A 26,630-nucleotide genomic window follows, 5' to 3' on the forward strand; every position below is an offset into this window, starting at 1 on the left:
TATTGACTGTTAACATGATATATACATTTCGTTGACGTTTGAAAATACCCCGTACAACGTGAAAAACCCCTGTCAAAGGTTATCATTGAAAAAGATTACCCCCCCCACCCCCCACGTAAGATGGCCGCCGCGGGTCGCAACAGTTCCAAAACGTTCGCCCATTGGTCGACGCGGGGGGGAGGGTGGGCGTGTTAGCTACAACCATCCGACCAATCGCGTCGCGGGCCAGCGACAAAGAGCCCCGCCCCGTGCAGCCCCCCCGTCCAATCAGCGCGCTCCTCCGCTTATTGCGAGCGCAACAAAAAAGAAAGGACGGCGCTCGGCGGCAAGGGGTTAAGATGACGACGTACAGCTTCTCCCTCACCACGTTCAGGTGAGGAGGTGGACGCGGGTGAGGAGAGAGAGACAGAAGGAGGCGATGACGACCTCTTGTAGAGTTGCGGAGCAGCGAGCCATGGGCCTCCGCTTCGGCGGCGATTGTGTTTTTTCCCCTGCGGCCTAGGCAAATCGTTTTGCCGACTCACGTCGGATAGGATTCTTAGGGTTCAACCCCCGTGTTGGGATGGGGTGGTGGTGGGAGAGCTTTGAGGCTCGTGGAGCCAGGCCGTGGTCTTGTCGTCGTCCGCTACGAGATATCCACTGCTGAGGCCGGCGCTATCTCTTGCGGGTGCTGCGATGTTAATGCACACGGAGGCTGATTTTTTTTTTTTAAACATCGATGCATCCCGTCTCCTACATGCGGTCTTTCGCACCCCTTCTAGCAATTAGGTGACTTTTCAAAGGGCATTTTTACTCTTAAGGCGATACGGTCAAAGGTAATGGCGTTGTATATGGACGTGAATCTATCGGCACTTAAAATAAAATTGTAGGTTATCGGTCTATCAGCCTTCTGGACCATTGTTTGACAGCAGCGTTAGCATTGCCTGACGTGAAGGGTTCGACTGCTCGCCTATGGTTTTGAGCTTAAGTAAGTAAGTGATAAAATGGCGTTGGGCAGGACATTACATAAAGGGAATGGAGGCTGATTGAGGGAAATCGAGAGGTAGGAAATGATATGGGACAAGCTTTAGAGGAGCACACTGGATTGGCATGCGGCCTGCAGAATGCACTCAATGCCACATCTCGAAAACGAAGCTGGGGGTTGAGCGTGGAGACTATTTGAATGTGGGTGATCAACATGACTGCGGAAATATATTGTCAGCAGAGGGCATTACAACAAAATCCATCGTACAATAATATGCTCCAGCATCTATGCTCGCTGCCTTAAACCACACTTGAGAGCATGTAGAAAAATGTTCCAATAAGTCCAGCTGCCCGCACGGCGTGGAGAGGCCCTCATTCAGACATGGATTGACAAAAGGGATATGCATGCATGTACTTTACGTGTACACTGGATGGAGGTGGCAAGACATCGGGGAATGTTCTCTTGCAGCAGTGGGAATCTAATGGCTTATTAAAAAAAAGATAATGATCCTGCTTCGTTACAAAAAATATACGTTCCAACCTGTTCTCTCCATGTCCCCCACAGCCCATCGGGCAAACTCGTACAGATCGAGTATGCCCTCGCTGCTGTCGCAGCAGGAGCTCCGTCAGTTGGAATCAAAGGTATCCAAAATGATGTTGCTGCACCCAAAACAAAACCTCGTGTCAAAGCAATGTGGAATGCGTGGTTATTAAGCTGTATGATTTGCAATTGTCTCAGTCGGTTGTTGGACAGATTTGTTGCAACGTATTTTGTTAACTGTGCAGGGTTTATCATTGAAAAGTCTTGTGTGCGCCTCTAGACATATACTTGAAGACTTGCAATCTTAGTGTGCCTGAGAGCTAGCATTAGAACTAGCTATTATATAACAAATATTGTTACCACAGTATTCACCCCGAATAAATATAACTTTATTGGATTAATTCGGCGGGACAGTGATTAGCATAAGGGCTGTTGTATTTCTAGCCATGCCTGTCCGCCACTGGTGAGTAATGTCTAAACCAGTCCTGGGCATCCTCTTTGCCAATCCACACTAGCATCGTAAAAAGTATGGCCAAACATCCCCCAATGACCAGGGCTGCATCGGGAGGCCTTAGTCCAACAGTGCATTTTCTAAAGGCTAAATTTTTTTGTATGTCTTAAATATACAGCATGTTTGTGTTATGTGTTTTGCATTTAAGAAGAATATTATTTTAATTTCCCTCTTGTTATATTTTTTACAGCAATAAATGGCGTGGTTCTGGCCACAGAGAAAAAACAAAAGTCCATTCTGTATGATGAGCAGAGCGTTCACAAGGTGGAGCCTATCACCAAGAACATTGGCATGGTGTACAGCGGCATGGGGCCCGACTGCAGGTGGGACACACTATTGGTTAGGAGATGTGACAACTGAGCCTGGTTGTGTACTCACTGGACATGCAACATTTCACCCTGCCATTTATTTTTGATTGTCAGAATTTGGTCGCGATTCGATTGAATTTGTATGATCTCGTTTGTAGTTTTTCTAAAAAAATTCATTTTACATTGTTCATTTCATAAGCGTAAATGCAATAACTAGTGTGTTTTTGCTACTAGATACATCTATTCTTAATCGCATGACAGGGATGCTGTTTGATTCAAAAACATTTTCTATTCGTTGTGCTTGTAGAATCAAGTGGCCAAAAGGTTAATGTGAAATTATTATAAAATATACAGATAGATTTTCATGTACAATGTTATCGATGTATCATTAAAATGAATTTATTATTAAATTATTTAAAGCTCTATTACCTGCTGAGTATTTATAGTTTTCTTTAAGCTATTTTAAAAATGTCCATTGTTCAGTGACACATTGATGAATTGTAATTTTCTTGCTGTGGGAAGTTATTAACAAAACATGCATGTAATTTTGTGCATATTTTTGGAATACAACCGTTTCAATGCTAACAATATTACCTGTTTGAGACTTATGTCTGAGATTTTGTGTGAGTGAAAAGTACTCAAGGCTTCTCTGCATGCTGTTAGGGTGCTGATCCGGAAGGCACGAAAACAGGCGCAGAATTATTACCTGACGTACCAGGAGCAGATTCCCACCGCCCAGCTGGTGCAGCGAGTCGCCTCCCTGATGCAGGAGTACACGCAGTCTGGGTGAGGTCCCTGTTGCAGGGGTTCTAGAAGCTAGGTGCGGTTCATGAGGACATATAATTGATGACAAATTCGACAATTGTATTAGATTTTTACGTTTTATTATTTTGCATGTAATGTTTCTATAAACTGGACAGTTTATACCTAACTGACTTTACTGAACGAACCAAAGAGTATGGACAGTTATGTTTATATTAGTTCGCGTTAAACTTCATTGCTAGGATGGAGCGGTGGCGTAGTGATTCATGCACTGCAATATTAACCTGGTTGTCTTGAGTTCAATTCCCAGCCATGGATAACATTAGTCGCAAGTGATATCTGAACTGGCCCTGGGCCCTCCCTTTACCAACTTGCACTGAGTAGCATGGTAAAGTATAGTCAGACAACCACCTTCACCAGCAGATTGATAAATGCCTGTAAAAATATTCAAACGTTGCATCTGTTGTAACTTTGCAATAAAATGAGAATGGTGTTTTTTTTTTAGTGGTGTCCGTCCATTTGGGGTGTCCCTGCTGATCGCTGGCTGGGACGAGGGCAAACCCTATCTTTTCCAAGCTGATCCTTCCGTGAGTCGCTCTATTTTGCATAATAAAATATCCTGTGGGCAATTATGCTGAGTAAGATTATCATATAATCTCAAGCATTGAGATGTTTGGTCAATTCCATTTAGGAATATTTTGCACGCAGGAGTAAATAATACCCAGAGAACATCTATTCAAAATTCGGGGGTGACATTCAAAATTCCCAATAGAGTAAAAAGTCTATTTTTGTACCACCTATTTGGTATTTGAATGGGGTTTACCATCCAAGTACAAGCCATACTCTAACCTGATTAGTTTCCTAGATCAGACATGATTGTGCGAGTGCATTCCAGGTGATCTGATTGTAGCCATTGAGGTCAATGTTTCAATTGAAGCGATGGGGGGCGCCTTAAGACAACATTTGAGTACCCTTTGGTTGTGTGAGCATCCCAAAATCGAACCATTGTATACATTGAGGATGAGTTTGTCTAAAGAATTTGACTGGTGATGTGTTCCTTTTCTTTGCATAGGGAGCATATTTTGCATGGAAAGCAACTGCAATGGGAAAGAACTACGTCAATGGAAAGACATTCCTAGAGAAAAGGTAAGCAGTGGTTGAGTTATTCATTCTTAGGCTTGTGCAAGGAATTTGTACGTCGTAAATGTCAAATATTAGTTGTAATTGAGATTCAGATCTTATATGTAATAAATCACACACACTGATGCACAGAAATGCCCTCATGAAGTCGAACACTGATCTCTGCAGGTACAATGAAGACCTTGAGCTGGAAGATGCTGTCCACACTGCCATCCTGACACTGAAGGTCTGAAACATTCATTTCTAAACTTCCCTTAAGAAATGTCCTGTAATGGTCACCGCCTCATAACTATTGTTGTAATATGAAGTTAGAATGTTCATCACGTTGCTGAAATTTAAAGACTGTTGCCAGTCTATCTTTCTAGATATTTTTCAGTTGTAAGGTAGTGTTTGTAAAAATTGTAAAAGCGGGATGCATGGACGTACTGGACAAACAATGGGTTTCACTGCACTGCCCACAACTTAGCCCCACAGCCTATAACACCTGCTTTATACATGGTGGGGTTGCCCATGGAAGCACTATCCATGCTCAACTCTGCTGATGTGCTGAGCTCTGATGAGATCTGGTGCATTCCGAGTGATTTGGTGATAGGCCAGTACAGCAGATACTGTGTGTTAATACTTGTCTGCTTGTGCATTTAGGAGAGCTTCGAGGGACAGATGACGGAAGATAACATCGAGATCGGCATCTGCAATGAAAACGGCTTCCGTCGCCTGACCCCCCCAGAAGTGAAGGATTACCTGGCTTCCATCGCCTAGGCAGGCATCGCTGTTATACGTCCCCTTGATGGTTTTTCACTTGGTAGTCCTTTGCCCAGAATAAATACATCATCGGTCGGTCCGGTAGAGATGTTTGTAATGTGTGCTTCCCCCGGTTAGCTGTTGATCACGTGAATGCATTTTTCATGCCTGTATATATTAGGCAGAGCCAGTTGAAATGTCAAAATGTAGTTTTGAAACATAAGTTTCACATAAAACCAGCCAACTGGATAAGAAAATATCTGATGAGAAGTTGCTTTGTTTACGGGGTGTTGCACTCGCAGGTTTCTATTGGCTTTACCTTAATGTGTACTTCGCATCAGGGGAATAGTAATGTTGATTTGAACTTTTTTTTTATGAAACATTTGCAAACGTGTAATAAATGTTCAAGAATAATCGTCTTGTGACTTGACGTTCATATTTTCTCATCAGAAATATTTACTTGTCAAAACAGATGTTGATTTCAAACGGTCTCCTATGAGCATGGGGCAGTTGTCATCCCTTTATGGCACTGACGCAGTGACCATTACTATAGCGAGTACGAATTTCTCCATAGGCCAACCGATGTTAACCCTACAAAGTGGTACTGAGGTGGAGGCTAGTCTCAATATGACCACTGAAGATGCATGGGTCATAATTTATAATATTTTAAAAAAATAAACAGGGGTTCTGCAGCATAGCATTCATGTTGGATAAACCGTAGGCATGTTAAGATGCTGTATTTAGAAAATGTGGTTGAGTTGACCCTGCTTCAACAGTGTTGTGCTTACTGTTTGGTTCTTTCAGTAAAGTCATGTAAAAATTAAATAATAATAGAATACGACTTTTCGATTGCAACACAAGCAACCATCATCAGATACAAATGAATGAGAAAACAAACATAGTAAACTTGTAAATATAATGCAATACAACACAGAGTCGGCCAACACAACAGTCAACACCCCACCTGGTTGATTACATTATTCCAAAGATTGCTAAATTTGAGAGAGAGACAAAACATAGACACGGAGACACAGACAGAGACAAGTGGAGAGACTCCCACAGACAGACACGGAGACACAGACAAGCAGAGCGACTCCCACAGACAATCAGAGACGGAGGCAGAGAGACTCCCACAGACAAACAGAGAGACAGGCACACAGAAAGACAACGTCTGTGTCGAGGCATTAAATAGAGAGCGAGGGGGTGGGGCAGAGGGGAAGTGTGGAATTGCTGCCCATAGTGGACGGACGAGCTGGACACTGGACTTCTACTTATAAACAAGCACGGTAGAAAGCAAATTTAGTAAAATTAGGAAGTGTAATGCAATGCAACACAGTCGGTTAGCACAGTTAACGTATAGCCTGGTTGATTACGTTCTTCCAAAGATTGCTAAATTAGAAGTGTGAAACAAACGAGAGAAAGCAAATTTAGTAAAATTAGGAAGTGTAATGCGATGCAACAGCTGTCCAGCTCGTCTGTCCACCATGGGCAGGAATTCCACAACTTCCCCTCTGCCTCCCCCCCTCTCTATTTAAGGCCTCGACACAGAGACGTCTTTTTGTGTGCCTATGTGTGAGTCTCTGCTTGTGTGTCTCCTTGTCTATGTTTTGTCTCGAAAATTTAGCAATCTTTGGATCTTTGGAAGAATGTAATCAACCAGGTGGGGTGTTTCGAATTAAAGCTTTCGTGACTGCAGGGATTCATCTTGGTTCTTTAAGTAAAGTCACGTAGAAGGGAAATAATAAAATAATACAAATAAAACGTACTTTAATCTTTTTGTTTTATTTTAATAATTTTATTATTTCCCTTCTACGTGACTACCAAAAGAACCAATAAGTCAAGTGGGGTGTTGACTTGTGTTGGCCGACTGTGTTGTATTGCATTATATTTCCAAGTTTACTATGTTTTCTCATTAATTTGTACCCGATGATGGTTGTTTGTGTTGCCATCGAAACGCCGTATTCTTTTATTATTTTATTTCGACGTGACTTTACCGAATAAACCAAAGAGTAATTCCTGCAGTCACGAAAGCTTCGAATCTAGTGTTGTGCTTTTTATTTGATAGCTCTTTTATTCATTATCCTCGGATTAACATTGCTTTGAGTAATTACATTACTCTTTCCTTTAGTTAATGCAATAAAAAAAGCCATGGAGAACATTGAACATCGAAACAAAAACGTTGATGCTTTTTTCGACATTTGTAGTGGGGTGAGGGGGTGATCTTTGAACAAAATGAAAACCGCAGGGGTTTTGAAGTTTTAATAAGAGGCTTCTGTGTCTCACGATTATGGGCGTGGTGGTGCTGCCATGAAAAATACCGTGACAGCCAATCAGCTTATTTACTTACAAAGGAATAATAAGTTTTGCCCTATATGTTTAATGATGCGTAATTTCAGCGACACCACAATAGATTTTGCTCGCACAGGATATTACACGAACATGTCCCTTGACAAACAAGCAAGACAACACGAGACGAATTGCAAACGATATACGGGGACTGCCAACACGGTGGACATGAAAAACAAAACATGATACAACAGCATGGGTTTACCTGTAACAGGACGCGACCGCATCTGTTGAGGCACAGATCAAGGATCCCTTAAGAAGAAGGGGATAAAAGTGGATTAGCCCCGGCCGATCGGAACAAAGTCCTGGCGCAACCTCTGAAGTGCATTATCGGACCCTTTGTACCCCAACCCCACCCCAACCTTGCATTACCGAAAACACAAGCGCATACACGTGCATGCCATATAGTGTAGGTGGCGGCCATCAGGCACACGAAGGTTAGCGACATCACGCCAAGTTAGAAGCAACACTTCGATCGCCAAGAGTAACAATTGCAAGCTGATGTTCAAGAATATTTACGGAGTGGCAACCAAGGAATGGAACGCATCCGAAGCTGTGATTGGTATGCAATATAATATTTGCGGGGCATGTAAATTGTGCCCAAAGTACGCAAGACGTGGGCTATTGAAGAAGTTCTTAAACAGTATCTTTAGTGGCAATTTTCTGACCCAACATGGTGCACTGAACTCTGCCAGTGTTCATTTTGAATGCATTCGTGAGGAAATGAATGACGTGAAAATGTGCACCGACTCACACCCACTTAACGACCAAGTGGTGTCCTTCAATAGACAACACGTTTGAAAGGTCTGGTAACTCCACTGTCATTTTTACTTGCAGACAGTAGCTATTTAAGCGGATTATCCAACAAACCTCTTGATATACTGCTGGATGAAGGCCTTCTAATGCCGTGGCGGCAATAGAAGCTGTTTATAATAAAGGTTTTTGGGTTAAGATCGCGTTAATTATAAATGTGTCGCAACCCTCCACCACCCGACACGGCCAATCAGTAAACAATGTGTCACAATGACAAAATACAAATAGTTCACTACTTTAGCGCACCGGTGTGTTTAAGAGTGAATCCAGAAAATATACAATTTTTGAGTACGACGTTTCGCTGGTAATGACATCCAGCATCGGGCAATTTGCCAGAAGAGTGAAGCCCCCCACCTGCTCCCGGTCTTAAATAGAACAGCAGGGTGACGTCATCATTTAACCCAATCAAGTGCAGAGATCAGAGGCGGAGAGGGGGGTATTGTAATTTTTTTTTATAGATTAGTAATCAGTTAATTGTTATGATTAGTAAGCTGTTTTACCATAATTCACCACGCTGGTCAGTGCAACATCGTCAAGGGAGGGGGAGCCCAAGAACACGTTCAGATATCAATCTGCATTCGAACTCGAATTCCCATGTTCACAGCGCAGTGCGCTAACCACTGTGCCACCACTCCACCCAGGCATGCACTATATTGTACGTGTAGTGAATCAACCTTGGTATTTTTTTTTACGTATTATTTTGTGTTATGTATTGCACACGTTTGCGTCCAACTAGGATCCATATCGAAGAGAGAGAAATAACCCTTGCCGATTGCATCTGGTAGATCACCAGCATTGATTCAAGCAAGCCTGATCCCTGATTAGACACTGTCGAACTCGATCCGGAGTTTCGCTTGTAAGTATTCGATGTACGGTAAGCTGCAATTATTGCACTCCCAGAAGGCCGTGAGGCCGATGGGGAGTTAACATTTCGCCACGGTAGCGAGATGTTAACTACCTCGCCTAGTATACAGGAGATCGTGAGTTCGATCCCGACCCTGACGCCTGTATAGTTGGGAGTTCGCATCTCTTCCCGTGGTCGCGTGGATTTTTCTCCGGGTCCTCTGGGTTTTCCCTCCACATTGAGAAACATGCGCTTAGGTCGCTTCTGAAAAAGAGCTATATAGCTCAGTGGACCTTACCCGGTAAACATTTTAAATCAGGTAATAGTTTGTGTAAAGCACATTTAGTTGTTTTGTTTTGTGGAGAGACAAATGTACGAATGAGACAGATTGCCTGTCTGGTATTTTACGACTGCTGACGACGCACATTCATGAAGCGGACGCTTCTAATTCTGGATCGGCGTTGCTCCGAATATATTTTTTATGCGTTCGTGTGACACCTGAAGATCATCGTGCCCTTTGCGTGCGTGCGTCTTCAATCGCAGGACATTAAATTACCTAAAGGCTTTCCGGGGCCACGTGGAGCGGAGGCAGCGCGCACGAGACGCCAGTGATGTTGGTCGTTTTATTGACGAGGTGCAGTGTGTTGTGTCATCCCTAGTGACACAACACTTACCCTCACAATTCGGTTAAATAAAAGATACATTGTGGTGCGTCAGCGGCATCTAGTGGCTAGAGCGGTCGCGCGAAACCCACGCACAACGTGTGTGTGCCCTTTTGTCAATCCGTGCAGTCCGTCTTGGGGAATAATAACTGGCAGGGAGCATAGACATGAGATCATAGTGCAGTACAATGATTAATTTGGCACGCAGCAGCCTAAACATAGCACCTGCTTTGCATGATGCTCGCCCGTCCGAGCGCAATCCAGGCTCCATACAGCTTATAAAGACAAAGCTCCCCCGTATTGCCTCCACATACTGTTGGGGCAAGTGCTGTCTGCGAGTACCTATGAAGGCCGGCACGGCTAGGAACACGAGGGGGTGGGTGGCCAACACCACGCCCGGCCGCCTTTGTCTCCCTAGTGGCGATGGTTTTTTACGCACCGAACCAGGTACACATTTGAGGCTGAGTCGACCTCGGGGAGGCCCAGGACCAGTTCAGATGATCGTCACTGGTGTTGGCCGTGAGCGGGAATCGAACTCGGAACGTAGTGCAATGAAAACAACGTCGATTGTTACACACATGATTCCGGTACTGCGTTGCGAACTGCAGGAATCAATGTAGACCAATTAATATTTGAAGCGTTACACAAAGAGTCACAATGCTGTGCCCCCCCCCCCCCCCCTTGTGATACAGGACACTGCTACTACGATTGGGCACGTTTCTCGTGTTCACGACTGAATTTGCGCCTGGGGACTCGATTACAGTGCTTACGGCGTATGCAGATGACATGCACACGACACGCTTACAGGCTCGCGGAATGAACACACGTGGAAACGATGAAAACCACAGATGAATACAAAACGAGACAACACAAATACTTAATCGATCATTGAGTCTGATCGCGACCCCGGATCGTCGTGGTTCATCACATCGTGCTGGAGAAAGGGCACAACCATCACATGCCCTGTGTGTTCATTATTCTCCAGATTATAAGACGCACTTCTCGTCCCACCCACCCTGTAATACTGTCAAGTATAAGCAAAGGTTGGAGGGGGGGGGTCTTATAATCCGGTAGTTGTGGTTGCGCGACCCGAACGTCTTACAACAATACACCATCGACACAGGGCACACAGACTTAGGGTGCGTCTTATGCTCCCCGGGGCGTCTTGTAATCCGGATAACACATGCAGCATGTTCTGCGTCGGCACCTGCTGTACACGCGGACAAGGACGTGTGCACCCTCGGACAAAGAAACACCTCGTACGTGTGACACGCGGGGCTTTCCGCACTGGCAACTCTACCCCGCCTCTTCGCAAGAAGGCAACCGAACCGTCGTTTAACGTACGCGAAGCGAAGTCTATGGACGACTTCGAGCAGCGTTCTTCATTGCAAGGCCCGCGGGCCACTGTCGTGCCCTGGTGGCCTTTAGTGCGGCCCTCGACAATGAACACATGTGAAAAGACCCCATCATTCTCCTTCGATTGGCACTAGCATGGTTGGCTACGTACGGTGCGAAAGAAGTCAAACCCAATGGTTTGAAATGTGTGGCGGCCCTCACACTGATGTCTTATAGGCGAAAGTGCCCCCCCTTCTGAAAATCAGTAAAGAACACTGACTGAGAGTATTTCGCTGCTGTAAATGTCCACATGATAAGCCACTTCATTTGTGGCCGGGTCGCTTCTGAAAAAAAGCTTCATAGCTCACTGGGCATTTCCCGGTATAACATTGTTTCTTTTGTTTACTTTGAGAGCGAGACGCGTGACGTCGTCGCAAATAGTTCCGTCGAGGAGCAGACGGACGTTCCTGTTCATCAATCAGTGGTGGTCTATGCAAGTGGGCAGCAGTGGCGCAGTTGTTCGCACACTGTGCTGTTAAAGGTGTTGTGTTGATCCATGACAAGCGTACAAACTCTGGACCCTGTTTCGATCTTCAGTGTCTCATCTGCAGAGTCAGGCTCGTTTGAACCCATGCCGGTGAACTGCGCGATGTTTTTAGACAAATACCCGTTCTCTAAGACATGGGTCCTAGAAAAAAAAGATATAACTGGCTACTATTATGTGCTATGAAGAAGGAACATAGCCCGAAACGTCACCTATTATATTTTTCCTTTTAAGGCGACTGTGTTATTAACGAACGTTTTGAGGTTGTTATTTTAGCTTGTGACTGTGTCAACGCAGTATCACCAAATATGTTGTACAGTATCATAATAATGATGGGACCAATCGCCAAGATGTTTTGTCAGGTAACCAAGCACATTCATAAATTGTCTGTCATCTTTGGAATTTATTTTCAAACGCTCGGAATGTTGAACTTCTGAAAAGTTCAGAGGGTGCACATCTCTTCTTAGGTAATTTTATTTATCTCTGATGTATGTTTGCCTCTAAGGAAACAACCCAAAATGAACCCAATCTCGTCAGATCTCAGCAGATGAGCAACATTGAGCATGGTTAGAACTTGCTTGGGCGACCATCACCAGGGCTTTCAGGCGTTGTAGGCGTGGGGCTGCGATGTTTGAACCAGGATATGGCAGTGCTGAGCGTCGCCACCCTCCGTCAATCTGCACTGATCAGCGTGGTGAAATACGTATAAACAAAACCCCAAGATCGATACGGTATGGGGAGGGCTTTATCCCGCAGTGGATTGACATAGGGTTGTAAATAATGTATCATTAGTAGTTTATAATAAACTCTGCTGTCGCGCCTTCAAGTTACATATTCAAGCAAACATTTATTCAATACTCTCGCACAGGGAACATACCCAACATCAGAGATAGATCAAAGTATTATATTCCATTAACCTTGGCTTCGAGAAAGGGGATTTTGTTTGTCCATGCTCATATGTTCGCGTGTGCCCAGAAGTTTTCATTTTATGCATTTTGTGCAGCCAAACATTAAACTTTGACAGCGATGTCCTTTCCACTCTCGGAGTGTGACTGATACAGCATATTTAAAGGAGCAGTCGCTGGCATGTATCGGTCAGGGGTACTTAGGGCTGTTCGTACACTGTGCCATAAATTCGGCCAACTGAGTTCGATTTCTGACCACAAAAAACTTTCCTGTTCACCAATCTTCAACATGCACCGACCAGCGTGGTGAAGTATGGTTAAACAAACCTCTATGAGCGACACGGCATGGGGAGGCCTTCATGCTGCAATGAATTGTCAAATTCGAATTATATACACGCGTGTGCGTTCCAGCAAGCGGGATTCGATGCATTCAATGTGATGTTAATAATCGATATTAGTAGATTAATCGATGCATCATCGTGCTCATTGACGATTATATATATTTTATACGTGCGTTTGTTTTTCAAACAAACATGTACATTGCTGTTCGCAATTATTACTAAGTTAATGCACGGTTTTTGATTGATTACAATTACTCATGATATTTAATATTGTCATCATGTCTTTAACCTGCCATGGAGGGAAGTGGTGGCGCAGTGGATAGCGCACTGCCCGATTAACCAAATTACCTTCAACAAATGACTTGATTATGCTTTTGCCGTTGATAGTGGTGCACAAGCACACAGTGGCGAGATGTTAACTCCTTTGCCTGTTATACAGAAGGTCGTGGGTTCAATCCCGACCCTGACGCCTGTATATTTGGAGTTGGCATGTTCTCCCCGTGGTCGCTTGGATTTTTCTCCGGGTCTTTGGGGTTTTCCCTCCACATTTAGAAACATGCGTGCAGAGTATTTGGCTGCTATAAATGTCCACAGGATATGCCACTTCGTTGAGCTATCATTTGTTTCCAGGTCGCTTCTGAAAAATAAATAGCTCAGTGGGCCTTACCTGATAAAATAAAAAAAATAGTTGATAATAATACAGGAATAATACAGGAGTACTCATACACATTTCAACACATTCGTCAATAACTGCCTTAAAAATAAAAAAAAACCCAGTCTTACTTGCGGCCATAGTCTGAATTATTTGCAACCGCTTAAATCAGCCTTCTTCATTCGCATGGCAACGTGAGCTATTTCAACATTTTATGCGTATACCTTGACAAGGTGTTTATTGTTGGTGCGTCTCGCTCGCTCTGAGCAATGCGCAGTCAGGCGACCCAACGAGCGTCGTCAGCTGGCTACCGAACATCAACCCCCGTCGTCATGTTCGGTATAACCGATTTGTCTCTCGGCATCTCCATTCTGCCACACCTCTGTCCTCGTTTAATATGACCCTCTTGAAATCACAAAAGTTTAAGTGGGAATGCCATTTTACAACATAATTGCTCCGATGATGTTTTATTGTATTTTATTATGTTATTATGGAATGCTTAATGTTGTCTTAAGGCCGAGTCACCCTTGAGAAAGAGCTTCTCATCTCAATGGGCTTCTCTCGGGAAATAAACTTCTCATTATGATTCTGAATAACATTATCCACTCATTATTCCACGCATCATCATATTCGTGTACATTACTACCATCCTTATCATCAACTTATCCCATCACACTATTCTGTAGTACAAATCGTGAATTCTTCGCATCAGCGCCACGCTTAAAGTGCTATATAAATTAAAATAAGATACGAAGAGCAATTGCTAACATCAGTGGCGAATGATTTTCGAGCCGGTCCTGGCCCCCCACCCCTCCCCCACCCCTCCCCCACCCCTCCCCCACCCCTCCCCCACCCCTCCCCCACCCCTCCCCCACCCCTCCCCCACCCCTCCCCCACCCCTCCCCCACCCCTCCCCCACCCCTCCCCCACCCCTCCCCCACCCCCCTCCCCAACTGCGACCACGGCCACGACCTCTTCCTCCCCAAGCGGCACTGACCCAGGGTAGGTGGCGTATAGACGGCACCTCCACACTGAGCACGTGTCGGGCTATCGCAGTCTCTACCGACACGAGTTGATCTAGACTGGGCGCATACTTGCACGTCGCCTTTGTTCTCAAAGTTCATTTCGCATTTCTTGATTTAGTATACCCCGTTCCTTCTATTTAAGAACGAAATAGGAGGATTTCTCCACAAATCTGGCGGTCGCCTGATGATGCTAGTTGTAATTTCTGGCGAAACGTCGTACTGGAATTGTAAATGTTGTGCGTTCACTCTGCAACACACCGGTGTGCTGAACTAGTAAGGAATTGGCACCTTTTGTTTACGTGACAAATCTTACTAATTGGCTGTGTCGCGTGGTGGCGGGTTTAACGACACGTTTATATTTACGCGATCTAACCCAAAACGTCTCTATTATGGATACCTTGTGCCTCACACTCGCCTAAGTACAATAGAATACCTGCACGCACTCTGCAAGCATAAACATGCCAATACATTCACGTTTGGCTTTTGAGTCACGTTTTTTTTCCCAAGAACATAGTGAAAGAGTTCACAAAAAACGGGTGTCCCGATGCGTTGGGTATTCAGCGATGGTATGTTACGTGCGGACAAATAGCCTGAATTGTATCGAGCTGTGTATGCACTACGTACAACTCATACATACGTGTATTGCTTAGCTGTATAGTGTCAACATCGGGGCGCTGCACCCTGAACCCGCCCAATTGAGGTGAGTTTGCTGACCACGGCTAACAACATCAAGAGCGGTCCTGTCCCCAACCGTAACCTTGACCACAACCTGCACTGACCAGCGTGGTGAAGTAAGGTCAAAACTACTCCAATAACCGACGCGGCGTGGAAGTGGCCTTCATCTAGTAATAGACTGAAGAAGGGTTTGCTGCAATGAATTGTCAAATTCGAATTATATACACGCGTGTGCGTTCCAGCAAGCGGGATTCGATGCATTCAATGTGATGTTAATAATCGATATTAGTAGATTAATCGATGCATCATCGTGCTGATTGACGATTATATATATTTTATACGTGCGTTTGTTTTTCAAACAAACATGTACATTGCTGTTCGCAATTATTACTAAGTTAATGCACGGTTTTTGATTGATTACAATTACGCATGATATTTAATATTGTCATCATGTCTTTAACCTGCCATGGAGGGAAGTGGTGGCGCAGTGGATAGCGCACTGCCCGATTAACCAAATTACCTTCAACAAATGACTTGATTATGCTTTTGCCGTTGATAGTGGTGCACAAGCACACAGTGGCGAGATGTTAACTCCTTTGCCTGTTATACAGAAGGTCGTGGGTTCAATCCCGACCCTGACGCCTGTATATTTGGAGTTGGCATGTTCTCCCCGTGGTCGCTTGGATTTTTCTCCGGGTCTTTGGGGTTTTCCCTCCACATTTAGAAACATGCGTGCAGAGTATTTGGCTGCTATAAATGTCCACATGATATGCCACTTCGTTGAGCTATCATTTGTTTCCAGGTCGCTTCTGAAAAATAAATAGCTCAGTGGGCCTTACTTGATAAAATAAAAAAAATAGTTGATAATAATACAGGAATAATACAGTACTCATACACATTTCAACACATTCGTCAATAACTGCCTTAAAAATAAAAAAAAACCCAGTCTTACTTGCGGCCATAGTCTGAATTATTTGCAACCGCTTAAATCAGCCTTCTTCATTCGCATGGCAACGTGAACTATTTCAACATTTTATGCGTATACCTTGACAAGGTGTTTATTGTTGGTGCGTCTCGCTCGCTCTGAGCAATGCGCAGTCAGGCGACCCAACGAGCGTCGTCAGCTGGCTACCGAACATCAACCCCCGTCGTCATGTTCGGTATAACCGATTTGTCTCTCGGCATCTCCATTCTGCCACACCTCTGTCCTCGTTTAATATGACCCTCTTGAAATCACAAAAGTTTAAGTGGGAATGCCATTTTACAACATAATTGCTCCGATGATGTTTTATTGTATTTTATTATGTTATTATGGAATGCTTAATGTTGTCTTAAGGCCGAGTCACCCTTGAGAAAGAGCTTCTCATCTCAATGGGCTTCTCTCGGGAAATAAACTTCTCATTATGATTCTGAATAACATTATCCACTCATTATTCCACGCATCATCATATTCGTGTACATTACTACCATCCTTATCATCAACTTATCCCATCACACTATTCTGTAGTACAAATCGTGAATTCTTCGCATCAGCGCCACGCTTAAAGTGCTATATAAATTAAAATAAGATACGAAGAGCAATTGCTAACATCAGTGGCGAATGATTTTCGAGCCGGTCCTGGCCCCCCACCCCTCCCCCACCCCTCCCCCACCCCTCCCCCACCCCTCCCCCACCCCTCCCCCACCCCTCCCCCACCCCTCCCCCACCCCTCCCCCACCCCCCTCCCCAACTGCGACCACGGCCACGACCTCTTCCTCCCCAAGCGGCACTGACCCAGGGTAGGTGGCGTATAGACGGCACCTCCACACTGAGCACGTGTCGGGCTATCGCAGTCTCTACCGACACGAGTTGATCTAGACTGGGCGCATACTTGCACGTCGCCTTTGTTCTCAAAGTTCGTTTCGCATTTCTTGATTTAGTATACCCCGTTCCTTCTATTTAAGAACGAAACAGGAGGATTTCTCCACAAATCTGGCGGTCGCCTGATGATGCTAGTTGTAATTACTGGCGAAACGTCGTACTGGAATTGTAAATGTTGTGCGTTCACTCTGCAACACACCGGTGTGCTGAACTAGTAAGGAATTGGCACCTTTTGTTTACGTGACAAATCTTACTAATTGGCTGTGTCGCGTGGTGGCGGGTTTAACGACACGTTTATATTTACGCGATCTAACCCAAAACGTCTCTATTATGGATACCTTGTGCCTCACACTCGCCTAAGTACAATAGAATACCTGCACGCACTCTGCAAGCATAAACATGCCAATACATTCACGTTTGGCTTTTGAGTCACGTTTTTTTTCCCAAGAACATAGTGAAAGAGTTCACAAAAAACGGGTGTCCCGATGCGTTGGGTATTCAGCGATGGTATGTTACGTGCGGACAAATAGCCTGAATTGTATCGAGCTGTGTATGCACTACGTACAACTCATACATACGTGTATTGCTTAGCTGTATAGTGTCAACATCGGGGCGCTGCACCCTGAACCCGCCCAATTGAGGTGAGTTTGCTGGCCACGGCTAACAACATCAAGAGCGGTCCTGTCCCCAACCGTAACCTTGACCACAACCTGCACTGACCAGCGTGGTGAAGTAAGGTCAAAACTACTCCAATAACCGACGCGGCGTGGAAGTGGCCTTCATCTAGTAATAGACTGAAGAAGGGTTTGTAAATACACAATGTTACTCTTCCCCACCTGCCCGGATCACGACCCGGTGCCCATTCACGTGAACGATGACGGTGAGCGAATAGAATTTGGTAATTATTTCGCGGCGCGTTGCACCGTGTGTGTTTTCGATTTACACACAGCGCATCTTTAGTTCGTCGTCCTTCCCCCGAATCTCGTATGAGCACGGTTGGCTACGTACGGTGCGAAAGAAGTTCAACATACAATAATACATGGTTCACGTGACTCAGGTGGCTGGTTACAGATGCGCTACAGAAACAGATGAATCGTGAAGAAAGTCGCAACTCAGAATCGTGACCAATCATCGAATCGCGATGTGCATGGGTGAACAAGTTAGGGGCCGAATAGTGACTCCGACCTCACGCCGAGACACCCACGCTGCGTCACCAAACAACCCTAAGATCGTTGCTGACGACCTTAAGACGACCAAGACACCGCTGTTACTTCGTAATCATCATAAGCCAAGGTCAATCCACTGCTGGATGAGGGTCTTCCCAGGCCGCTGACAACTCCCGCACGCACGCAATGTGTCAATCCGCCTAGCACTTGCACACGAGCCGATTGCAAAACTCCATCTTTTCGGTGGACTTCCTCCCGCACGCGTTCCTCCCCTTAGCTGCCACTCCGTAACAACTTTTGGCCGCCGAATATCGTCCCTTCGAGCGTTGCGTCCCTGCTGAAGCCCACATGTTCTTAAAGCCATTTAATGTATGTATTACAACGATGTTGATACAAACTTTTCATTAATCTAACGAGGCACAATAATTTTTATTTTATTTCTCCCATATTAAAGACATGGATTAATGGAATTGGCCAAAGTAATTTTGATTGATCTCATTTGTCCCATTAACGCTCAATCCATCAACATGAATGTGCAATGTAGTAAAATGCCGATTAGCATTTCAATCATTAATACTCGAGAGAGCGAAAGTAGGCGACCTGGATAAAATAGCCCCACTGCCTGCATTTATAATGCGCCCATAACGAAGTTTCTCCATCCAGGAGCGGCGCTGAGTCCGGTAGAGCCGCGCATGGTAATGAGGCTCCGGCAGCAGCAGCCGGAGACACCGTTCTCGGCTCCGAGACTCTAGGCCGCTCTTCATGTTGAAGCCCAGGATGTCCACCGACTCCGGCGCGTACGGCATCATCTCCATCTCCTTGATCTCGTGCACCCCCACCTCGCTCGCCACGCACTCCTCTCTGCGGGCGCTCACCTCTCTGCGCAGGGCGTCCACCTCGCGTCGCATTCGCCCCACTCCGAACGCCTCCACCTGGCGCTGGAAGCGACGCGAGAAGTGTTCGTACAAAGCCACGTCCAGCGCGTTCCAGCGCCGGATCATCTCGGTCAGACGCGTGTCCTCTCGCTCGAGTGGCTTATCGTTATGAGTCTTGGCACGCTTGTTGTTGGATAGGTAGACCACATCCCCCATCGCCCAGCCCAGAATCTCCTTGGCCAAGATCACGGACTCGTCAAAGCGCTCGGTGATCATGACCAGGTCAAACGCGGCATCAAGTTGCGCTAAGCCGGAACGGAATTCACGACTCGACACGTCAGCGTTGGGGTTGAGTCCAAAATCAAACGCCATGGGGTTTCTGCCGAAGGGACCGCGCTTTCTGTTCCGTTTATAAAACGTCTCCGGGCTTTCGAGAAAAGTCCCGAAGGGGCCTTTGTTAAAGCGGTCGCTGTGGTTTTTTGCTGCTATGAACGCAGGGTCATTGTTCTCATAGTAATGGAACACGGACTCGAAGTGTGTGTCTGGGCTGCGCACGATGGATAGGAAAGTGGCGTTGGGACTCATCACGCGCGCAACTTCGGCCATGTGGAAGCGCATGTGGCTGCACAGCATGTGGAAGCGGCCACCGATGGTGCGCGGTGGCATAGCCACGTATGAGGCCATGAAATCCTGCGGATAGTAAAACTGATGTCCCTGCATCGGGAAGGCGAACGTCAGGTTGTTCTTCTCGCCGAAGCGGAACAAGATGTTCTGGAAGGTGCTGCTCGCCGTCTTGTGCGTCTTCAGGAAGACAACGTCCCTGTGAAGCACCTTGGAACGGGTGTGTTGCTGCTCGTCCTCCTTATGGAAGATATTCACCTGCGTTGAGTGGCCCACGTCGAGTTGAATTTCGCTATTCAATTTAAAGACACAGGAAGTAAGTTAACAACACGGTGACAATTAGTGTGGATGGCGAGTGCCATATGCGACAACGTTGGTCTATTATATTCCCATTCCATAATTGTATTCTGTGATACATTGGTGGTATTAACTATTATTCTTGATTCCCTCTTTACTAATACCAACGCGATCCCTTACATTATATTGCTTTATTTGAACATAAACGTTGTTGTTAAACGTCATATGTTTTTGTGTAAGCACAAATAAAACACTCGTTGATGTTATACTCTTGCTGCCTTCAATAATCTAGCAAGGGCAAAACAAAATGGAGCATAATTCTCTCAAACTTTTAGCGCACATGTCTGTGTCACCCCGACGCCGTACATCGATGTCCCGCTCAACGCGAACGTACCGCAACCTTCAACTTTACCCGGACATAACCTGTTACCGTAAAACAATTTTTAAAACCCCCACTGTGGTGGCAAACTGACCTTGTGCAGACGACGTAGCAGAGGATGCTCACTGCGCTCGCCAGCACCACGAGCCACGCGAAGGCGAACGCGACTCCACGCAGAATGGCCATGACGAGCCGAGTTCGCCGTGCGTGAACAGTGGCTATGGGGGTGAGGGGTCCGAGCCGCCGCGCGTGGGGAACGACTACGGAGGGGCAGTGTCTCTAAAGATTAGCACCCCTACCTTACACCCGGTCAACCCCCCACCCTCCCTGCCTGTTTGAATGGAAGCGTATCGTGCGGGAGAGTAAAGTCTCAGTGGTCAACGGGGCCGTCGGATAGAATTATAAAAAAACAAGCTGGCTCGCCAGTCTATGTAAGGGAGCCTCCATTCACAGGTGAGTGCCACCTGGGCAAATCCTTTTTAAAGGGAGCCCCATTTCCGTCACACCGCATACAAACGATCAGTTACGCAACAAGACTCGCGCGATTTCGTTGAAACACAGTTGCCAAGCGCAGTGACAATGGCAAGCACATGTTAAGCGGCCAGTAATAAAAAGCCCTGTCAATGTTTTACAATAGCTGAGAATTAACACTTTTAAAAAAATCAGGAAACAGAGACAAAGTCACAAGGTCTAAAACTAGACCTTGTAACATAGTTTTAGACCTTGTGATTGCCCAGGAAGCCACGAACCACTGCGACAAACCTGTTCCAAGCTGCGTTCTCTTTACTAGTGAGCTTCTTGGAGAATTCATTGCACTCCAAGATCTTCTTTATCTGTGGTCCGACGAAGACACCGGCTTTGACCTTTGCCTCAGACAGCTTAGGGAAGAAGTCTTGAAGGTACTTGAAGGCTGCCAACTCCTTATCTACAGCTCTGACAAATTGTTTCATAAGGCCCAATTTGATGTGCAGTAGTGGCATCAGCACCTTCTGGGGGTCCACCAGTGGTTCCCACTTAACGTTGTTCCTCCCCACAGAGAACTCGGTCCGCTTTGGCCAGTCTCGCCCGTGGTAGTGCACCTTGGTGTCCCTGCTGTCCCAAAGGCAAAGATAGCAGGGAAACTTGGTAAAACCGCCTTGGAGACCCATCAGGAATGCCACCATTTTGAAGTCTCCGATGACCTCCCAGCCGTATTCATCATACATCAAGGCGTCCAGCAAGGTCTTGATGCTGTTGTAATCCGCTTTGAGGTGCACCGAGTGAGCCAGGGGAAGAGACGGGTACTTGTTACCATTATGGAGCAGTACGGCTTCGAGGCTCCTGGATGAGCTGTCAATGAAGAGGCGCCACTCATTCTGGTTACATGTGATTCCAATTGCCTCGAACAGACTGGTCACATTGTGGCAGAAGCAGAGCCCATCTTGACGGGTGAAGAAGCTGGAAAAAGGTTGGTGACGCTTCCTCTGATCTGCTTGAGCCTCGACGTCAAAAGCTCGGCATTGGACTTGGTGATACCAAGATCTCTGATCAAGTCGTTGAGGTAGTTTTGGTTGGGGTAGTATGGGGTTCTCTCCTCAGCTCCACCTCTGAAATTGTCATCTGGATCTACAACGTTTTCCTCGCTCTCTGACTTGCTGCTCTCTTCTAAAGACGGCTGCTCTTTTCGGAGGAGTGGGTATGGGGAGCTCATGGCAGTGTGGCACCGGGGCAATGGATGAAGGAAAGTCCGGAAACGTGATAACAGGTGCATTCTTGCCAGTCCGACATATGGAAGGGTCCACCATGCAGAAGGGAATGTTATTGACAAATATGTTGAATTGTTTTCTTTAATTGTGCTTGTGCGCCACCACTGCCAAAAGCATCACCTCAATTTTTCGAACGCAGATTCAGATTCGGTTAGGTTACGGGCTTCTTGTTCAAGTCTTGTACGAATCCGAATACATGCGCCCGACCGGGAGCCCAATCTTCCCAGCTGTAGCAGTGGGTGTGCAACAAACAGCACGTGGTGGCATCGTGGAGCCCCCATTCAACTTTCGCTGTGTGGGTGAGGTCGCTCATTCTTCTCTGCTGTCCCTACAACTTGGGACGCCCCATTCCCCCAACCATGTGTGCATTCGACTCTCTGCCTCTGTTCAAAACATTTTCATCTGTTTATCCCATGCCACATTTTAACCCCTAACTCCAACGGATGGCACGGTAGTTATTTACGAGTTCTGGTGATAATCCCTGCGTGGTCATTGTGGGTGCTTGGGTTAAGTGAATATGTTTTGTCCATTGAGACGTTTGTACCCGACTCACGGGGCTTCACCATTTCTCCATGGACCAGAGCAGAAAGTGGTACCACCTAAGCTTAGTAGTATCGATTTATTTCTACGGCCAATAAAAGTGAATTACATGATAACCCACTAATTTCAAATGATTATCACATCATTCGCAGTTGTTGGTCACATTAAGAAATTGGAACCACTAAAGTTACGTCACCTTCAGGTGGTACCGACAAGTGAAATCGTGTACGTGGTCCGGGCGGATGGACTACATGCCGGCTTACATTGTCTCGCACAGCGAGCGAGGCCACACAATGCAATTTATAAACGGGGGATGCAAAATCCAAAACCACACGTCGGTCATATTGCGCACACACATGGCCTGAGGCACACGCCACGGGCTGCCAGACTCGAGTTTGAATCTGTGTGATAACAAAAAACTAAACTTTGCCACTTCAGTGCCTTTTTTAATGTGATGTAAAAACTAGATTTGTTTTAGGGCACGTATAATTATGCATCGAGTCATGGATTCGAATAGTTTATTTAACTACATGCACCAACTGTGTGTGGCAATCAACTATTCACGACATACGCCGATTATATGTTTTTCTAATTAAATGTATTGTGTCCAAATAACTCTTAGACAGACAAGAAGTGGGAAGGTCTACATCTAGCTGTGAAATTACAAGAGGCTATGAACTATGATAATATAACCTCAGTGTAGCCATTCTATCTCGATACCAGTGTATACATGCAATTTGTTGACGTTTTTGGTTGTGGGAGCATGGATGAATGCAAATAACAAATTACACATATGACCACTTCACCTATGGAAGGTAAACATGCAAAACTACTCTATACTTTTGTAGTGTTGTTCTATGGAGGCACACACTTGAAGTCGGAGGCACCACGTTTATTTAACGACCCAAACGTACACTTCATCCACTTTAACGGGGTTACTAGATAACCGAGTCAGGCCAGCGACGCCTGCCTGACCCACGACGCCGAGCGTGACGAGAACCGAAGACCGACGAGATGCGGTACCCAGGCTTGATTCCACAGACGAGCCAAGAACGCTTTTGGGACTGCCCCTTTATGCTCCTGAGCTTGGCCTCGCTCCGCCTTCGGCCACGTCCCCTTCGAGACCTTTCCCGAAGGACCTCGATCGAGCATCACGTGTCCCTCAAGCCCTCCTCGTGCCCCCTTTACTGCCTTGTCCCAGTCACGTGCACTCTGGGGTTCACTCAGACTACCATGTCCTGACTTGCCCTCTCTCAGGCCGTCACCAGGACTATGCCCCTCTAGGGCCCGTTCGCATGCCGCGCTCACTCTAGCCCCAGAGAGAGGTTCCAGACGCACAGTAGCACTCTTATGACAGTGCCTGGCGCTAACACCATAGTGACACCATTTACGTCACTACACTTTCATGGGAACATTGACTTTTATTGGTCGTGTGGCTAGTTATTGACTGGCCACGTTATAGGTAAGATAAGTATTATTTGTGTTAAATTTTTATCGAATACAGCAGAAGGAAATGCACACACCTCAAATATTTGTGTGATATGTGTTGTGACCTGTTGTACGTTTAGAACAAGAATAAAACCCTGACCTCTGTGACATTTATTCATTTTTCCTCAATAAATATAAATACGTCACTGCAGACAAACCTGTTTTTTTAATAAAAGAAATGTCAATGCCAATAACATTCACATTGTCTTTGAAATGTTCATGTGTGCGTACGTAATGTGCCATCCGACTGAGTGACACCGTGGGTAGAACCCTGGACCTACAGTTAAAAGTTCGTGAGTTGATATCCCTAATTGGGAGTCGCTTCAACCCATCATGCCACTATGGTCGATAAAATAAGCGCACTTTGTGGAAAGTCGATGGTCAGTAGGCGTCCTTTGGATAAACCGCTTCGTGCCATATTAAGGCAGAATTTGTAAGCTTATATGCGAATAATTATTACTCCAATGCAGCATTTCCCGAACGTTGCTCATTCACGCATCATATTTTAAATATTACATAACCCCCTAAAGAATTTGAACTAAATGACGTTTAAAAAACAAAAAATCAGCATTCAGAAATCCAGTGGTTGAAATTCCAGTTACTATAAAACTAAATTGAATGCACGGTACAAAATTAAAACACTTAGACATTATGCAGTCTTGGATTCAAGGCCGTGACCCGCAAAGCCAAGTTAAGGCCAAGGTTTGGAGCCCTTAAAGTCGAGGCCAGTGTCAAGGCGAGTTAAGGCGCATCTTCGGATTACTATACAGTGAGCAAAGTTCGTGTTGCAGTCGAAAAACTAACCAAACAATCGAACGCAAAATATATAAATTGCAATTCATTAATCTCCTCAAAAATGTATATTGGTGGGGGGGGGAAACATTTCATTCAAATTAGCTGTCGGTCAAAATATGGATAAAAAACATAGAAGTTGTTATGAGAAAGTACACACGTTCAGTTGAAAACGTATTTATTTAGAAGTGCTTTTTGTGTTTAGTTTGTTTTCCTTACCCCGAACCTTGGATTAGCACGGTTGGTTATGTACGGTGCGAAATAAGTTCAACACACAGCTACATAAATACAAAATACATATGAAAACTAAGAATAGGCTTTACCCTTTTTGACAATAAAACAAGTGTTAAAATGTTCAAACACCAAATATAAACCTTTTGCAAGAAATCAAGTCTGCATTAACCACACGTACTTGTGGTGAACTTGCAAACAAAACATGCTCTTATAATATATGCATTGTCTTTGAAACTGATTGGCCTACATCAGAGAAAGCCTTCTTTATGACCTAGTCTCACCAGTGTCAGACCAGAGAATGTCAAAAGTCGATTCACGTGCTTGGCGCGTGAATCGCAGTTTGGCAACTGTGCCTTAAATACATTCCACCCCCCTTTTCTCCTCCTGATCGTCGTGTGTAAAGCCATGCCTTCCGCACATGAAATCTCCCTGAAGCATCTTGCAGCATTCCATATGGACGACTCTACTGACAAGTGAGGGCGAAACTGAGGGCGAAACTTGTCTCGCGTTGTGCCTGTTTGTCACTGCTGCCTAGTCGGTTATTCTAATTTTCCCAATTAATTTGTGGTGGCCTAAGACAAAATTACCACAATGCAGTTCCTTCAAACGGGTGGTTTCACATAATGTGTATTGCTGAGAGCTTTTAAAATATATTTGCCATGCATTTTTTTCTGCCGACACTAATTTCTCCGCTGTGATGGGTTTTTGAGTCATTCACAGATATGAGCCACCAATGATGACGGTTAACACCATCCCAATACGTATTTAGCAGGGACAGCATGACTATTGATAGTTACATTGCACATCGTGTTTATGCTCGATGCACGTTTGTAATTAACTGCTGGACACAAAACAAAGGATCAAACACAGGAATTATAGACTTGGCTTTTGATCTATCCCATGCCACCCTTCTCAATCCAGCAATGGATTAAGGCCTCTCCATGCCATGTCGTTCATGGTGGGTTTATGATCATACTGCACCACGCTGGTCAATACTAGTTGATGATTGGGGTGGTTGTTGACTAGTTTGATATAGTTTACCCCCTGATTTTAGCTGTGGTCGGAAATCAAACTCGGGTAGATGAATTCATGGCACAGCACACTAATCACCACACCACCGCTGTACCCCAGACAGGTTGTCTGCAAGCCGAGTCGCCCTCCAAAAATTGCTCTTTAGCTCAATGGGCTTTACTCGGGAAATAAACTTCTGATTCTGATTTCAAGGATATAATTTAAAAAAATCTTATCGAAAAAATTCAAGGTTGCTGTTTTCGGCTCAACACTCATCCAACATCAAACCTATATCTAATTTACAGAAAATTACCTTTAAGCGTACCGACAGTAAATGCAACTGTATGTATGTTGAAATTATTTCGCACCGTACGTAGGCAGCCGTGCTGTCAACGCCGTTTGGAGAGGGATGAAGAAAGCGGTTCATTTCCTTTTTTCCACAGCGAAAAAAGCCAAGATACTTCCGATATTTCATCCCTATTTTTTGTAAATACACAATATCGAAAAGAAAAC

The 26,630-nt window shown here is 45.3% G+C and overlaps 2 protein-coding genes across 2 annotated transcripts; one reads left to right on the forward strand and one right to left on the reverse strand.

The window, feature by feature from the left end:
• Positions 1-271: 271 nt before the first annotated feature.
• Positions 272-7,122, forward strand: PSMA2 (proteasome 20S subunit alpha 2). Its single transcript, XM_078857250.1, has 8 exons — positions 272-373; positions 1,529-1,605; positions 2,206-2,338; positions 2,987-3,109; positions 3,591-3,672; positions 4,158-4,231; positions 4,394-4,451; positions 4,868-7,122. The coding sequence occupies exons 1-8, from the start codon at positions 339-341 to the stop codon at positions 4,982-4,984; spliced, it is 699 nt and encodes a 232-aa protein (XP_078713376.1). The 5' UTR covers positions 272-338; the 3' UTR covers positions 4,985-7,122.
• Positions 7,123-18,335: 11,213 nt separating this feature from the next.
• Positions 18,336-20,493, reverse strand: LOC144936525 (galactosylceramide sulfotransferase-like). Its single transcript, XM_078863701.1, has 3 exons — positions 20,402-20,493; positions 18,755-19,923; positions 18,336-18,469 (listed from the first exon to the last, which is right to left on the reverse strand). Exons 1-3 carry the CDS (start codon positions 20,491-20,493, stop codon positions 18,336-18,338), a joined length of 1,395 nt encoding a protein of 464 aa, XP_078719827.1.
• Positions 20,494-26,630: the final 6,137 nt, after the last annotated feature.

The sequence above is a fragment of the Lampetra fluviatilis genome, chromosome 1 (assembly GCF_964198595.1).
Source record: "Lampetra fluviatilis chromosome 1, kcLamFluv1.1, whole genome shotgun sequence".
NCBI classification, from domain to species: domain Eukaryota; kingdom Metazoa; phylum Chordata; class Hyperoartia; order Petromyzontiformes; family Petromyzontidae; genus Lampetra; species Lampetra fluviatilis.